The sequence below is a fragment of the Perognathus longimembris genome, chromosome 4, assembly GCF_023159225.1.
Source record: "Perognathus longimembris pacificus isolate PPM17 chromosome 4, ASM2315922v1, whole genome shotgun sequence".
Lineage (NCBI taxonomy): Eukaryota > Metazoa > Chordata > Mammalia > Rodentia > Heteromyidae > Perognathus > Perognathus longimembris.
Window position 1 is genome coordinate 32,196,881 of NC_063164.1, and position 16,381 is coordinate 32,213,261.

General features: G+C 43.2%; 1 protein-coding gene across 3 annotated transcripts in view; it reads right to left on the reverse strand.

Annotated features, from left to right (window-relative positions):
• The window catches only part of LOC125350439 (MOB-like protein phocein), a 35,547-nt gene that overhangs the window by 9,128 nt on the left and 10,038 nt on the right, over positions 1–16,381 (reverse strand). The window contains exons 1-3 of one of the 3 annotated variants that reach the window (XM_048345036.1): positions 9,403–9,531; positions 3,481–3,543; positions 362–462 (exon numbers count right to left, since the gene is read on the reverse strand). In XM_048345036.1, coding sequence (XP_048200993.1) covers positions 362–462; positions 3,481–3,543; positions 9,403–9,462 — 224 coding nt within the window. In that variant the 5' untranslated portion in view covers positions 9,463–9,531. Of the gene's footprint in view, positions 1–361; positions 463–3,480; positions 3,544–8,763; positions 9,014–9,402; positions 9,532–16,381 lie in introns of those variants that run through there. The other 2 variants (XM_048345037.1, XM_048345039.1) reach the window with 2 other exon arrangements.

The window sequence follows — 16,381 nt, forward strand, 5'->3', positions numbered from 1 at the left end:
TGGGCACTAGTGGCTCACGCCTATAATATTAGCTACTCAGGAGGCTGAGATCTGAGAACACAGTTCAAAGCCAACCGGAGCATGAAAGTCCCCAATTTCCAATTAATCCACTCAAAAACTGGTAGCATGGAGCTGTGGCTCAAAGTAGTAGAGTGCTAGCCTTGAGCAAAAGTGCCCAGGGACAGCACCCAGATCCTGAGTTCAAGTCCTACAACTGACCCAAAGGAAAAAAAAAGACACAAATGCTTTAAAATTTGGCTTTTCATCTTTAGTCACATAAAGTTTTATTTATGATTGGCAATTATTCTTAGTAAAGGGTATTTTTACTTGTGTTACTATTTGACATATCATAAAGACTTACCTTAAGTGTTCATACTTCCATACACCTTCATCTTGGCCTTCGGGTGGTTCAAGAATTTTGTCAATATTAGAGCAATCTGCCCTTATGTTCTGCTGAATATACTATAAACAAAGAAGTTCTTATAGTTAAAATATTATATGGTAATTTCATGCTAAATATATATAACTTTTTTTTTTTTTTTTTTTTTTTGCCAGTCCTGGGGATTGAACTCAGGCCCTGGGCACTGTCTCTGAGCTTCTTTTGCTCAAGGCTAGTGCCCTACTACTTGAGTCACAGGGCCACTTCTGGCTTTTTCTGTGTAAGTGGTACTGAGGAATGGAACCCAGGGCTTCATGCATGTTAGGTAAGCACTCTGCCACTAAGCCACATTCCAAGCTGCTATACACAACTTTTGCAAATGTAACTGCTCCTATGGTCCAACTTTTGGATTATATGCTACAAAGAAAACCCAATTTAGAGTCATAACAAGTAGGTAAGAAGAAAAGTGGTAACATTCATCTATCTTCATTCAATAGCATTGTAGAGTATTTGGCAAGATTAGAACTGGGACTAAAATTGCAATTCAAAACTTTCAGTATGAACATAAAATATAGACTATGTAAATGTATACGAGGCAGGCACTTTACCACTAGGCCACATTCCCAGCCCTAGACTATGTAAATGTAACTGTGCCCATATTATATGATTCTGCTTATATGAAGTGTCGAGAATAAGCAAACCTACAGATGGAAAACAGATTAGTAGCTGCTTAAGCTTGGAGAGAAGAAAGGCAGAGTAGAGGAAAGATGACTGCTTAATGAAGATGGGAGAATGAAAAGTTATACAATTAGATTATGGTGACAGTTTTAAAACTCAAAAGAGAAATCACTGATTTACACATTTTATATGACTGCTTATATGGTACACTAATAAAATCTAATTTTAAAAATTGGGCATGGTGACAGACACCTGAAATTCTAGTACTCAGGACGCTGAGGGAGGAAGATTCAGGAGCCAGCAGCACCTGGGTTTTTTTTGTTTTGAGTGCCAGTACTGGGGCTTGACCCAGGCCTCAAGCTCTCACTTAGCTTTTTCATTCAAGGCTGGTGCTCTATCGCTCCAATCACACTTTAGGTCCTACTTTTCCACTGGTTAACTAGAAAGAAGAGTCTCTTAGATTTGTCTCTTAGATTTTGGGCTGGCTTTGAATCTCTATTCTCAGATCCTAGAATCCTAGGCTTACAGGTGTGAGCCACCAGTGTCTGACAATACCTTTTTGTGTGTTTTGCAGTGCTATGAGTAGAACCGGGTCTTATGCAGACCAGATAAGCACTCTACCATTAAGTCAAACTATCAGTCCATAGTATACCCCAATTCCTGTTATTCTTTCATTGCACCCTTTGATGTAAACTTTTAACAATTATTATCTCCAGTTAACAACCAGAAAACCTCAAGCAACACTGTGGCTCAAGTGGTAGAGGACTAGTCTTGAGCTGAAGAGCTCAGGGACAGTGCCAAGACCCACCCAAAAAAAAAGTCTCCCAGACTTTCCCTCCCCAGGCTGGCTTCAAGTCATGATCCTCGGATCTGTGAACCACCAACACCAGGCTTACTGAGTGGTTTTTTGGTCAGTTTTAGGGCTTGAACTCAGGGCCTGGCTGCTGTACCTGAGCTATTCTGCTCAAGGGTAGAACTTTACCACCTTAAGCCACAGCTCTACTTCCTTAACTAAGTGATTCTTGATAAGAATACATAAGAAAGTCTAAGAGGCTTTTTGAACCAAACATATTAACAAGCCTAACTCCTTACTATCAATAGTTAGCTACCTTCACAGAAAAGTATTTTAGCATTTACATAGATTAGAGGCAAATAAAAGTTTAAGAATTAATAAGTAAAAAGAAAATATAAATCCGAGAAACAAGTTATCAGTGTTTAGTCATCAAATGAGCATACTATTCCTACTTAGTTATTATTCTTTATCATTCAATTAATTCTGAACTTAATTCTGAATTTAATGGTTCATGCCTATAATCCTAGATACTCAGGAGGTTGAGATGTGAGGACCTCAGTTTGTTTGGTTTTGTTTTTTTGCCAGTCCTAGGGCTTGAACTCACAGCCTGAGCACTGTCCTTGGTTTCTTTTTGCTCAAAGCTAGCACTATGCCACTTAAGCCACAGCGCCACTTCTGGCTTTTTCTATATACGTGGTGCTGAGGAATCAAACCTAGGGCTTCGTGTATATGAGACAAGCACTTTACCACTAGGCCATATTCCCAGCCCCAAGGACCTCAGTTTGAAGTCAGCCTGGGCAATAAAGTCCATGAGACTCTTATCTCCAATAAATGACTCAGAAAAAAGTCAGGAGTGGCACTGTGGCTCAAGTGGTGGAGTGCTAACTGTGAGCACAAAGAGGCTCAGGGACAATATGCAGGCCCTTGAGTGCAAGCCCCAGGACTGGCAAGATAAGTAAATAAATAAAATCTAGTAATCTAATGTGATACATTGTAACAGGAATTAAAATATATTTCATTTTGAGATTCACTGCAACTATATATGAAAACAGCATAAAGAACCCCAATAAAAGCTAGATTTCGGGGAACAAAACAAGAAAGAAGTTCTCTGGATGGATAGGTATTAGCAATATAAAGTTCTATAGCAATATAAAGTTCTATGATGGAAAAGAATGGATACTTTCAAAACAGATTATTGGCTAGTATGACTGCACAATGAAACACCTTGAAATTGTATCAAATATAATAAGAGGAGTAAGGAAGAGAGTGATATGTGTGAGGGGACTGACTAGATTATATTGCATATATGCAAGGAAATGTCACAAGGAAATCTCCACTTGTATAGCTAAAGCATGATAGTAAGAAAAATGGAATAAAATACAATGTAAGTATGATTAAACTTTAAACACCATCTTAAACCACACTGAAATGGAATAATGGTGTGGCTAAAGTAGTAAAAGGCCTGCTCAGTAAACGGGAGGCCCTGAGTTTAAAAAGAGGCTGATTAAGGCTTTAATGAGCATTTCATTAACTCAGTGGAATACTGAAAAAAAAATCTAGCAATACTTAACTATGCCAAGAAGTACAATGTTTAGATTAATGGAGTTATTTTAAAAAAAACACTTATTACCTGCTGGACAGCAAGTGTACTATCCATTTCATCAAATGATTCATCCGGCCAATTATAGAAATCCTATAAAAATAGACTCATGATTAAATCACATACAAAGTTAAAAAGATGATGCATTCAATTCACAATAGCCAAAATATGGAAACAACCCAGATGCCCCTCCACAGATGAATGGATCCAAAAAATATGGTACCTATACACAATGGAATACTACATAGCGATTAGAAATGGTGAAATATTGGTATTCGCAGGGAAATGGTCAGAACTTGAACAAATAATGTTGAGCGAGACAAGCCTAGAACACAGAAAACAAAGGAGCATGATCTCCTTGATATATGACTGTTAAGGAGGGGGGAGGGGGAGACAGTAGAGACCAGGTCTGTGAAACCAAAAACTTCTTGTCAAATGGTATATCCCACAGGTTTGGGTCAGCGACCCTACATTATGTAACTAAAACCAAACAACTACTCAACATATAAAGGTCAAAAATAAACCTCTCAGTGGATCACAATAGCTCAAAAGCTATGTATGTACATTCATATAAGACTATTGTTGACATATTGTCTACTGTCGACATTACATTTAAAGCCCTAGCCGAATTTTCTTTGGTGTAGGCCACATGGCTACTGTACATGTTCTTGGTACACTGTGTATTGTATATATGTCTACCTGACCTAGGGAAGGGAAAGAAAAACAGGGTTTAAGATATCACAAGAAATGTACACACTGCCCTACTATGTAACTGCACCCCTTGTGCACAACACCTTGTCAAAATTTTTGTTTAATTAATAAATTATAAAAAAATAAGAAAAGATGATGAATTAATGTTACTATTGTTAATTTTCAAGAAACAAAGTTCACATTAGAAAGAAAGGAAGAAAAAATTTTTGTTTTTTTTGCCAGTCCTAGGGCTTGGACTCAGGGCCTGAGCACTGTCCCTGGCTTCTTTTTGCTCAAGGCTAGCACTCTGCCACTTGAGCCACAGCCGCCACTTCTGGCCATTTTCTATATACGTGGTGCTGGGGAATCAAACCCAGGGCTTCATGTATACGAGGCAAGCGCTCTTGCCACTAGGCCATATTCCCAGCCCCCAAGAAGAAAAAAATTTTACCACATGACTACTAATGAAATAAGTTAAAGAAATTTTAATCAATAGTGTTAATACTAAGTTTTTTTAATTAAACTATAAATTGCATTGGGGGGGGGCGGGGGGGCCAGTCCTGGGCCTTAAACTCCAGGCCTGAGTACTGTCCCTGGCTTCTTTTTTGCTCAAGGCTAGCATTCTGCCACTTGAGCCACAGCGCCACTTCTGGCCGTTTTCTACATATGTGGTGATGGTGAATCGAACCCAGGGCTTCATGTATACGAGGCAAGCACTCTTGCCACTAGGCCATATTCCCAGCCCCTATAAATTGCATTTTGTCCAACCACAAAGCATAGCTCCACTTCCATCACACAAGTAAATCTTCAAAAAGTTTAACAAAAGGAAAAAAAAAAAGGAAGAATACTCAGAATATACAATCACATGAAAAGGTTAAGAAAACAAAAAGATCATACTTATGAATAATGCTTATATAGTAAAAACAATAATCACATTTTGGGGTGAGAGAGATTAAGAAGATAGGAAAGCCCAGAGAAATACAATTCAACTTCATTACTAACATTTTAGTTCCCCATTTTTTTTCATTCTTGAAATTTGGACAATAGGCCATGTGCTTGTTAGGCAGGCACTCCACTACTTGAGCCACATCCTTCAGCATCAACTTAGTTTTGAGGGTGATGGGTTTAACTTTTTAAGTATTTTAAACAGTATCTTTTTCGTAGTTTTGGTTGGTGGTGGTGGTAATTGTGGGGCTTGAACTCAGGGCCTGGGCACTGTCTTTGAGCTTCTTTGTGCTCAAGGCTAGCCCTCTACCACTTGAGCCACAGCACCACTCCCAATTTTTTAGTTATTAATGGGAGATAAGTGTCTCATAGGCTCTTCTGCCAAAACTGGCTTCAAATTGTGATCCTCAGACCTCAGCCTCCTGAATAACTGCTTTTGCCTATTGCTTTGTTAGGGGAAAAAAGCGGGGGGGGGGGGGGACACCTGGGAATGTGGCGTAGCGGTAGAGTGCTTGCCTAGCATGTATGAAGCCCCAGGTTCAATCCCTCAGTACCACATAAACAGAAAAAGCCAGAAGTGGCACTGTGGCTCACATGGCAGAGTGCTAGCCTTGAGAAAAAGAAGCTCAGGGACAGTGCTCATACCCGAGTTCAAGTCCCAGGACTGGCAGAAAAAAAAATTAATTTTTAAAAATTAAATTGGGGGGCTGGGGATATAGCCTAGTGGCAAGAGTGCCTGCCTCGGATACACGAGGCCCTAGGTTCGATTCCCCAGCACCACATATACAGAAAACGGCCAGAAGCGGCGCTGTGGCTCAAGTGGCGGAGTGCTAGCCTTGAGCGGGAAGAAGCCAGGGACAGTGCTCAGGCCCTGAGTCCAAGGCCCAGGACTGGCCAAAAAAAAAAAAAAAAAATTTAAATTGGGCCAAGTGCCAGTGGCACATGCCTATAATCCTAGCTACTTGGGAGGCTAAGATATGAAGATGACTGTATGAAGCCAGTCCTACCAGGAAAGTCTGAGTCTTATCTCCAATAAACCACTAAAAAGCCAGAAGCAGAGCTGTGGCTCAAGTAGTAGAGTGCTAGCCTTGAGCAAAGAAAAGCTCAGAGTTCAAAACTTAGCTCAGGCCCTAAGTTCAAACCCCAGAACTAGCACAAGCAAACAATTATAGCCAGGTATTGTAGAACGCATCAGCAATCCCAGCACTCAGGTGGAAGCAAAAGCATCTCCTGTTCAAGGCCAGCCTAAGCTATGAGATCATGTCTCCATAACAACAGACTATAGGAAATGTAGGCATGTTTCAAGTGGTAGCATGCCAACTGTAAGCGAAAAGCTGAACAAGAATGTGGAGTCTCTGAGCTCAAGACCCAAAACCAGCCTGGGCAAACATACACAAAGACTGTTATTCTGTTGTTGTTGGTTTTTTTTGGCCAGTCCTGGGCCGTGAACTCAGGGCCTGAGCACTGTCCCTGGCTTCTTTTTGCTCAAGGCTAGCACTCTGCCACTTGAGCCGCAGCACCACTTCTGGCCATTTTCTGTATATGTGGTGCTGGGGAATCGAACCGAGGCCTTCATGTATACAAGGCAAGCACTCTTGCCACTAGGCCATATCCCCAGCCCCTGTTATTCTGTTTAAAAAATAATAATAATAAGGACAGGTGCCAGTGGCTCACACTTGTAATTCTAGCTACTCAGGAGGCTGAGGGTGGTAGTCTAAAGCCAGCTGGGGCAGAAAAGACCCCATGAGACTCTTAATTTCCATTAACCACTCAAAAAACAGAAGTGGCTCAAATGGTAGAGTGCTAGCCTTGAGCACAAAGAAAGCTCAGTCTGAAATCTGCGGGTTACAAAACCCTATTTCAACCAATGGCTGGGCAGAGTGGTACACACCTATCATACCTAGGCATAAATAGGAGGATAGAGGTATAGTTGGGCCTGGCAAAAATGCAAGACCCTATTTGTAAAACTAAAGCACAAAAAGCCAGTAACATGGCTCAAGCGGTAGAGCCCAGAAAGTGGGAGTCCCTGAGTTCAAATCCTAGCGCCACAAAAAAAAAAAAAAAAAAAGGCCAGCAAACACACAGGGTACTATACAGAAAAAAATACTGGGGAAAAAGCGAATTGGAAATGAAATGTTTTGCCTCATGAACTGTAATATATTTTAAGGAAACAAAAAAATCCATCTTAATATTCTCACTTAATTCAATCAACAGTAACTGAAAACCAACTATATGTCTGCATTCCAGACTAAACAATTTAAGTAGGAAGATATTGTACCTTTCAATTACAGCTCTAATATCATTTTGGAGCAGGACTATTTCACTGGAGGAAATGCATGTGATAAATGAGACTGCCATCTTTTGAAGTCTTTTTCTTTTAGCCTGACTTAACCACAATGTACAACAGTGTAAAAGTTATTTTCTCATGTGTAACTTACTTGTACCACACCAGCAAACAGACATGCTACAATATTTGTTTAAAATAAATTTTCAAGATTAAGAACTTCTGGCTCAGTGAAAGGGTGCATGCTGACCATACAAGAAGCACCATTCCCTGGACCAAACATACCTATATGTTTATGTATGGTTTTCATAGCTGTACATATATGGGGAAAAAAAGAAAGTTGCTCACTTAAGAATCAGAAACAGGGGCTGGAGATATGGGCTAGCGGCAAGAGTGCTTGCCTTATATACCTGAAGCCCTGGGTTCAATTCCCCAGCACCACATATACAGAAAATGGCCAGAAGTTGCGCTGTGGCTCAAGTGGCAGAATGCTAGACTTGAGCAAAAAGAAGCCAGGGACAGTGCTCAGGCCCTGAGTCTAAGCCCCAGGACTGGCCAAAAAAAAAAAAAAAAGAATCAGAAACAGGGGCTGGGAATATAGCTTAGTGGTATAGAGTGCTCGCCTGGTATACATGAAGCCCTCGGTTTGATTCCTCAGCACCACATATATAGAAAAAGCCGGAAGTGGTGTTGTGGCTCAAGTGGTAGAGTGCTAGCCTTGAGCAAAAAGAAGCCAGGGACAGTGCTCAGGCCCTGAGTTCAAGCCTCAGGACTGGCAAAAAACAAAACAAGAATCAGAAACAATGTTGCCACAGAACAAGAAGTAGTCACCTGAGAAAAGAACATTTACAAGGAATTACAATTTTGGAAAGAGTAAAAAGACAAACCATGAAATATAAATTTCTAGAATATGAAGACAAAAAGCGCCTGTAGAAGTAACTGATTAAAGTGACTCTATTATAAGATATCCAAAACAATTCTACAATTCAGTACCAGAAGAAACCTCTTGAAAATTTCGGTTCACCAGTGAATTAAGAATTAGGACACTATGTAACCTAAAGCAAACCCACTCAATTTTCTAGATTTCAGCTTCCTATCTAAAGCTATACATTTTCTTTGAAAGTCTTTCCACATTTCTATACTAAGAATGAAAGTCTGTTAGCTTCATGTCTTTTTTCACTGACCACTTTTCTTTAAAAACTGCATTTTAAACACACTTCTTTGGATTTTAGAATATCCATGACAAGCCAATTCAGTTGGCAAATTAACCAGGTCAACTTTGAATGTCAACATGATTTTCCCTTAACATGAAGCATCAAGGATTTTGCGAGTAATGCCCTAGTGCAACTTGGTAAGATACTCTCATCAACTCAGCCCTTGTCTATTCTTCATACCTATGAACAAGAAAATTCGCCAGGCATGACAAGTCGCAACCTGGAGAATGAAAACTGGTTAAACCTGAGAACAGAAGCAGGGGAGCGAAGGGAGCGACGGCCACCGGCAAACAACCGGAGACGTAGGATCAATCATCGCCTCCCGCATCCGGCTAGACAAGGGGGCCGGGAGCAGACAGGCAGGTACGTCACCCAGCCGGGAAGAGGCTGGCGGTGTTTACTCCCCTCCCCTTTCCCCGAGGCCCCGACCCTCAGGAAACCCGAGGTCCCCAGCAGGCCGGCCGCGCCCCTCCAGCGCCAGTCAGCTGGAGCGAGCAGGCGGCCGGCGGGTCGCAGCCGACATCCTTTGGGCCCCGGGCCTCGGTGGGCACCGCTGCCCCGCCCCGCGCGCGTCGCCCCCCGTGCCCCCCGCCCCACTCCCCAGTCGGCGTTTTGCAGGCCTCGAGGACGACCGCCGCCGGCCGAGCCCACACGGAGGGGCTGCGGCTCCGGAAGAGCAGGCCGGGCACCAACGTCCCCGCCCGCCCGCCCGCCCGCCTTTGGGGCGGGCCTGGTTTCCCCTCGTTGATCGCCGGCTTGCAGGAGCAGTGTGTCTCGGCACCGACAAGCTCCCTGGCAGAAAAGGTGCCAAGATGGTACCTGTGCCTTCGTGCCCGGCCTATTCCTCCTCAGCACTGCCGTCCCCTCCGCCATGACCATAGTGCCTGAGTCCGGACGGCTGGTGTCGGTACCCGGATGTACGGGACGCCTGCTTGCGTGGGGGGCGGGGCGCAGCGGCGCTCTAAGTCCCGGCTCCGGGGAGGGGCGGCACCTTGAGGAACAGCCGCAGCCCGCGCGGGGCAGGTCGGGAAAATAGGGAGGGACCCAGGGGTAGGGCTGGCTTGGCGGAGGGAGGTGTGATGAACGGAACAGCTGGCGAGGAGAGTGGGCGGGGCAGGAGGTCTGGGGTCGCGATCTGTTTCCGGAGTTCCACTGGAGGGAGTGGAGCGTCGTCACCACGGGTGGGCGCTGCGACCGTGCATACGGGCTGCGTCACACAGCGGTGGTCGTCCTTGGGCTCTCGTTAGTTACACTGCAAGGACAGTTAGTACCATGATGACTATTTCTGCAAGTCCATGTGAAAGCAATTACCTAAAAGAAGCCTAATGTTCTCCCAGAATCTGCCTGGGAAGCAAGGTCAGATCAGCAAAACAGATCAATCTGGAAAGATGTTACAGAATCTGCATGGAATCAACCCAGTCTCAAATCAGATGGAAGGTTTGACTATTACATGTCCTCCCCCTCCCCCCACTGACTACAAAGCCAAGGACCTTTTCAATGACAAGTTTGCCAATGAAAAGGATGCCAATTATGAGATAGAATGGACATCTGATACCTTTGCCCTACAAACACTTCATATTGGCTCGAAGTCTGCAAGTTGGAAGCAAGAAGAAATGAATAGGCCTTGATGGGAATCTCACAGGATTCCAAAATTTCCTCCAAATGGGAAATGGTCTCAAGAAACCACAGTATTTGGGGGGATGGGGGTAGCCCTTTTTGTTTTTTGTTTTTCCTTCTAGAAACCTTAAATCTTTCATTTGGGTGAGGGAGGCCTTATTTTGAAATGTTTTTAACAGTCAAAAGAACAAAGAGTGGGGGTAGGGAATGTGGCTTAGTTGTAGAGTGCTTGCCTAGCATGCATGAAGCCCTGGGTTCAATTTCTCAGTACCACATAGAAAGAGAGGGAAGTGGGGCTGTGTCTCATGTGGTAGAGTGCTAACCTTGATCAAAAGAAGCTTGGGGGGGCTGGGGATATAGCCTAGTGGCAAGAGTGCCTGCCTTGGATACACGAGGTCCTAGGTTCGATTCCCCAGCACCACATATACAGAAAACGGCCAGAAGCGGCGCTGTGGCTCAAGTGGCAGAGTGCTAGCCTTGAGCGGGAAGAAGCCAGGGACAGTGCTCAGGCCCTGAATCCAAGGCCCAGGAATGGCCAAAAAAAAAAAAAAAAAAAGAAGCTTGGGGACAGTGCTCAGGCCCTCAGTTCAGTTCCCAGGACTGGAAAAAATAAAGCCTGAGCAGGAAAGTCCATAAGACACTGAGCACCAGTTAACCACCAGAAAACCAGCAGTGGTGGTGGCACAAAGTCTTCAGTGAAAAAGCTCAGGGACAGCACTCAGGCCTGAGTTCAAGCCTCAGGAAGGACCAGAAACAAAAGGGTGAGCTGGGTGCAGGTGCTTCATGCCTATAATCCTAGCTACTTAGGAAGATGAAATCTGAGGATCATAGCCAACCTGAGCAGAAAAGTCTCTGTGAGACTCTTATCTCCAGTAAACTACTCAAAAAAGTCAGAAGTGACTGGTGCTGTGGTTCAAGTGGTAGAATGTGGAGTGCTAGCCTTGAGCACATAGTCTTGGAGATAATGTTAGGAAAATGGAGGAGAAAGGAAGAAAACAGGCCAGACTTGATCTTCCACAGGTGAGGACTGTTTATTGGGATAGATATAGGGACACAGCATTCCCACAAGCTTGGAGTTGGGACAGGAGCTGGGTTTTACGAGGTCTGAACAAGGAGGAAGAGGTCAAGGGAGGTGGGGGGATTTTCAGGTGGGCCCATGACGGAATGTTTACAGTCAGGCTTAGATTACTCTGCTGGAGTCAGGCCATCTGCACTTATCTTTGGTGGCTTGCCTGGTATCTGTCTGTATGCACTGGGAAAACAGGGTGGGTGTGAATCCTTCATATTCCATAGGTAAAATGGGCCAAGAGGGAAAAGGCAAGTCCTTCATATAGGATCTTTGGATGCATAAAAATAATGGACCCAGAGGGAGCAACAGGTTGTTATAAGAACAAGAAAGATTCCCATCAGATAGTACCCAGGCCCAGAGTTCAAGCCCATGAATGAACAACAACAGCAAATAAATATCAATTTAAAATGTCAATAAAAATGTCAATTTCCCAGATTATTAGTAATTTACTTTTGTGTAGATTTCAGATACCTACTGAAAAAAGGTCATTCTGATCTTGGTGTGTATGCACACGCGCTGCTGTTTGAACTCAGAGCCTACAGCTTTCTCCTTGCTCAGAGCTGGTGTTCTATCATTTTAGCCATGCCCCCAGCCCTGCTTATTGTTGGTTATTTTAGAGATGGAATCTCTGAAAATCTTACTGTCATGACCCTTCAGATTTCAGCTTCCTGAGTAGTAGTCAGGATTATAGACTACAGGCACTCATCTCCTTGTTTGTTTTCTGGCCAGTTCTGGGGCTTGAACTCAGAGCTCTGAGCTTCTTCTTCCTTTTTTTTCTTTTTTTTTTTTTTAGGCTGGCACTTTACTACTTGAGCCACAGTGCCACTTCTGGCTTTTTCTGTTTGTGTGGTACTGAAGAATCAAACCCAGGGCGTCGTGCATGCTAGGAAAACACACTACTGCTAAGCCACATTTCCAGCCCTCCTTGTTTTTGAGCATGTGTGCCAATCCTGGCACCTGAGCATTGCCCCTGAGGATTTTTTGCTCAAGGCTAGTGCTTACATGAGCAACAGTTCCACTTGTAGCTTTTTGGTGATTAATTGGAGATATGAATCTCATGGACTTTCCAGAGATGTTGAACAGCTCAAACCACCTAAGAAAAGAAAGGAAAGCCAGAGCTGATGGCTCATGCCTATAATCCTAGCTACTTAGGAGGTAGAGATCTGAGGATCGCAGTTCAAAGCCAGCCGGGAGAAGGAAAATCCATGAGACTCTTATCTCCAGTTAACCACCAGAAAACTGGGAATAGAGCTATGGCTCAAGGGGTAGAGCGCTAGTCTGGAGCTGAAGAGTTCAGGGACAGTGCCCAGGCCCAGAGTTCAAGCCCAAGGACCAACCAAAAAAAATTTTTTTAAAAGAATAAAGAAAGGGATGGAGGGACTAAATGAGTAGATGTTAACTATAGGGTTAAAATACCATTTTATCTTTTCATGATGTCAAAGCTGGCCTCATCCACAGAAAGAACCTTGTTCATTAGAACTAGCTGGACTATTTCTACTTCATAACCTTCACATTTTCACTTTCTTGTCAGCCTGCAGATTAGGACTTTCAAACAAGAAAGTTTTATAACTGAGGTTAATTCAGAAAAGAAAATGTTAAGAGATTAGGAGTGAAGTAAAATATTGATACTGGACCTAAGCAATGCCATCTTGTCTCCACTACCCTCTTAATGCCTTAATAGGTAACAGGGACATTTCACTCTATTCTGAGAACTATAGATATGGCATGGATTGTTAGACTCCAGGAAAACCTATCCTTTACCCCTGATTGTTAAGAGTGTTGGAGTCTGGTAAATCTCTACCCCAGCTTGTCCCCACTAGTTAACTAACAAACCCTAGCTTCCCCTCCTAGTTAACTCATAACTGGCCTGTTTTGCTTCTGTAAACAAGCTTTGCTAATCTCCATACTTTGCACAGCTGTCTTGCTGTAGTTTTAGCCTTTATGAGGCTCATGCTAACAACATTCCAGAGTGCAGGTTCTTTGGGACGCTTAATCTGGTTGCAGTTACTGGCTTTCTAATAAAGACACCCCTACTTGACCTCAAAAACTGTGGCTTCTCTGTAGCTTACTGATCAAATTCCTGTATAACAGGAGCAGGGTGTCAGTGGCTCACAATTGTAATGCTAGCTACTCAGGAATCTTGGATCAAAGCTCAATGCCAGCCTGGGCAGGAAAGCATGTCAGACTCTTTATCTCCAATTAAAGACTAAAAAGCCAGAAATGGCACTTTGGTTCAGAGTGGTAGAGCACTAGCCTTGAGCACAAAAGCTCAGGGACATTGCCTAGGCCCTGAGTTTAAGCCCCAGGACTGGCGTGCATGTGCATGCATGCATGTGCACACACACACACACACACACACACACACACACACCTACCTATACAATTAGGCAATAACTAGGGTTATAGTTCAGTGGTAAGCACTGGGCTAGCAAGAAAAAGGTCCAGTGTTTAATCTCCAAAACTGGAGGTGGGATGATGGGAGAGCAGTAAAAAAAACTTAATCGGTAAGTACAGTTATATAAGAAAAAGGGTTACTAGAATGTTTCAAGTAAAGGAGGCCATTTGAATATTTCAGGTAAATGCTATCTATATGGTCCAAAGGGCATCAGAAAATCGAGATACTCTTTCCTGTTGACTATAACTTTGAACAAACTATCAAAATTGTTTTCATTTGTATTGAAGATTGACCACAGCAATTCTTTTCCTCTACCCACAGAGTGTTAATTGTAGGTCATAGGGTCAGGACCTGGGCACTGTCTTCTTTTGCTCACAGCTAATGTTTTGTCATTTTGAGCCACAGCTTCACTTCCAGTTTTCTGGTGGTTAATTGAACATAGGAGTCTCATAGACTTTCTTGCCCTGGTGGCTTTGAACTATAATTCCCAGATTTCAGCCTCAATGAAAGTAGCTAGGATTACAGGTGTGAGCTATCAGCGCTTAGCTTGTGGAATAGAATTTTTGAAATATTTTTATGAAAGTCTCTTGAAGCTTCAGAAGGAAGTATTTTATATACCTGAAGTATTGTATTTAGCTGGGCCTGGTGGCTGCTGTCAGGCTAGTTGCTCAGGAGGCTGAGACCTGAGGATCAAAGTTCAAAGCCAGCCTAGGTAGGAAAATCTGAGAACCTTATCTCCAGTTTTCCAGAATAGAGACAGAAGTGGAACTGCAGATAAGTGGTAGAACACTACACTTGAACAAAAAAGCTAAGGAACAACAGCCAGGCCCTGCGAGTTCAAGCCTCAGTTCTGGCACCCCCCCCCCAGACTCACCCCCCCCAAAAAAAAGACAACTTTTAAATGTACTTCCAAATTATCCTGTATGAAATTTGCTTTGGAGAATTTCATTTTCTTAGAAATAGTGTCTCACTATAGAGCACAGGCTGACCTGGTGTGGAGTTTACAGTTGTGTACCACCTCGTCTAGTTTGTACTTAGGGAAATTGTTACCATTTATTTGTTATGTTTTACTTGATCATTTCCTTTTTTTATTTTGTTGTTGTTGGGTTTTTTTGTTTTTTTTTTTTGGCCAGTCCTGGGGCTTGGACTCAGGGCCTGAGCACTGTCCCTGGCTTCTTCTTGCTCAAGGCTAGCACTCTGCCACTTGAGCCGCAGCACCACTTCTGGCCATTTTCTGTATATGTGGTGCTGGGGAATCGAACCCAGGGCTTCATGTATACGAGGCAAGCGCTCTTGCCACTAAGCCATATCCCCAGCCCCCTTTTTTTATTTTGTAGTAAGGGAACTGAGCCTAAGGCTTTATGCTTACTTGGTAAGTAAGTACTCTGCCATTTCAGCTATGCCTTTTGTTTTGTTTTGTTTTTAGGGCAAGGTCTCACTAAGGCTTGAATTTATTTAGTGCCTCATACTTGACTTTCTTGCTCATAGCTGGTGCTTTACCATTTGAGCCATGCCTCTGGTCCAGTATTGTGCTGGTTAATTGGAGGATTCTTGTGGACAATTCTGCCTAAGGCTTGCCTCAAATCATGATCTTCCAGGTCTCAACCTCCTGAGCAGTTAGGAATATAGGCACCAAGTGTTCCAGCTTACGATTTCCTTTTTTTTTTTTTTCCAGCTTACGATTTCTTATTAACTTACATTAGTTGTACAAGGGATTTCTTTGTGGTATTTTCATACATGTATACTGTAAGTTCCTATCAAACTCAGGCCTCTTATTCTCTGGAACTTCCCTTCCTCTTGAGTATATACATCTTCATTCACTATTTCCATTTGCCCACCTTGTCCAGTTAATATTTTTCAAAAAGAACCTTTTTAGCTCTTGTCATTCTTTGAGTGTATCACTTGTACCAAGGGGTTTCACCATGGCATCTAATGACATACGTTACACTTTAATCACAATAGTTCTATTGCTTTCTCTTTCCTAAATCTTCAGGTTTTTGTTTTGTGCTAGTATTGGAGCTTGTATTCAGGGACTCGTGGTTTTTCTTGTTTTTTTTTCTCAAGGCCTGGTATGCTGACACTTGAATCACTGCTCCACTTATGGCTTTCTGCTGGTTAATTAGCAGACTTTACTGCTGGAGTTGGCTTCAAACCACTCTCAGATCTCACACTTCCAAGTAGCTAGGATTATAGGCAAGAACCACCATCACCTGGCTTGGTTAGGGTGCGTGTGTGTGTGTGTGTGTGTGTGTGTGTGTGTGTATGCTAGTCCTGGAATTTGAACTCAGGACCTGGTACTGTCCCTGAATGCTCAAAGCTACCACTCTACCACTTGAGCCACAACTCCCAGCCTTTGGTAGTTAATTGGAGACGTGTCTCTCAGGCTTTCTTGTCTGGTATAAAACCATGATCTTAGCTACTCAGGAGGCTGAGATCTGAGAATCTCAGTTCAAAGCCAGCCTGGGCAGGAACATCTGTGCGACTTTTATCTCCAATTAATCACCAGAAAACTGTAAGTGGCACTGTGGCACTGTGGTAGAGTGCTAGCCAATGAGCTGAAGAGCTCAAGGACAGCGCCCAGGCCCAGAAAAAAATTTATAGGAGCCAGGACCTGACGGATCATGCCTCTAATCCTCAGGAGCTGAGATGTGATGGTGGTTTGAAGCTGTAAGAAATTTTCAAGCAACCGATGATGGAGCATTCCACATGGTATTCAG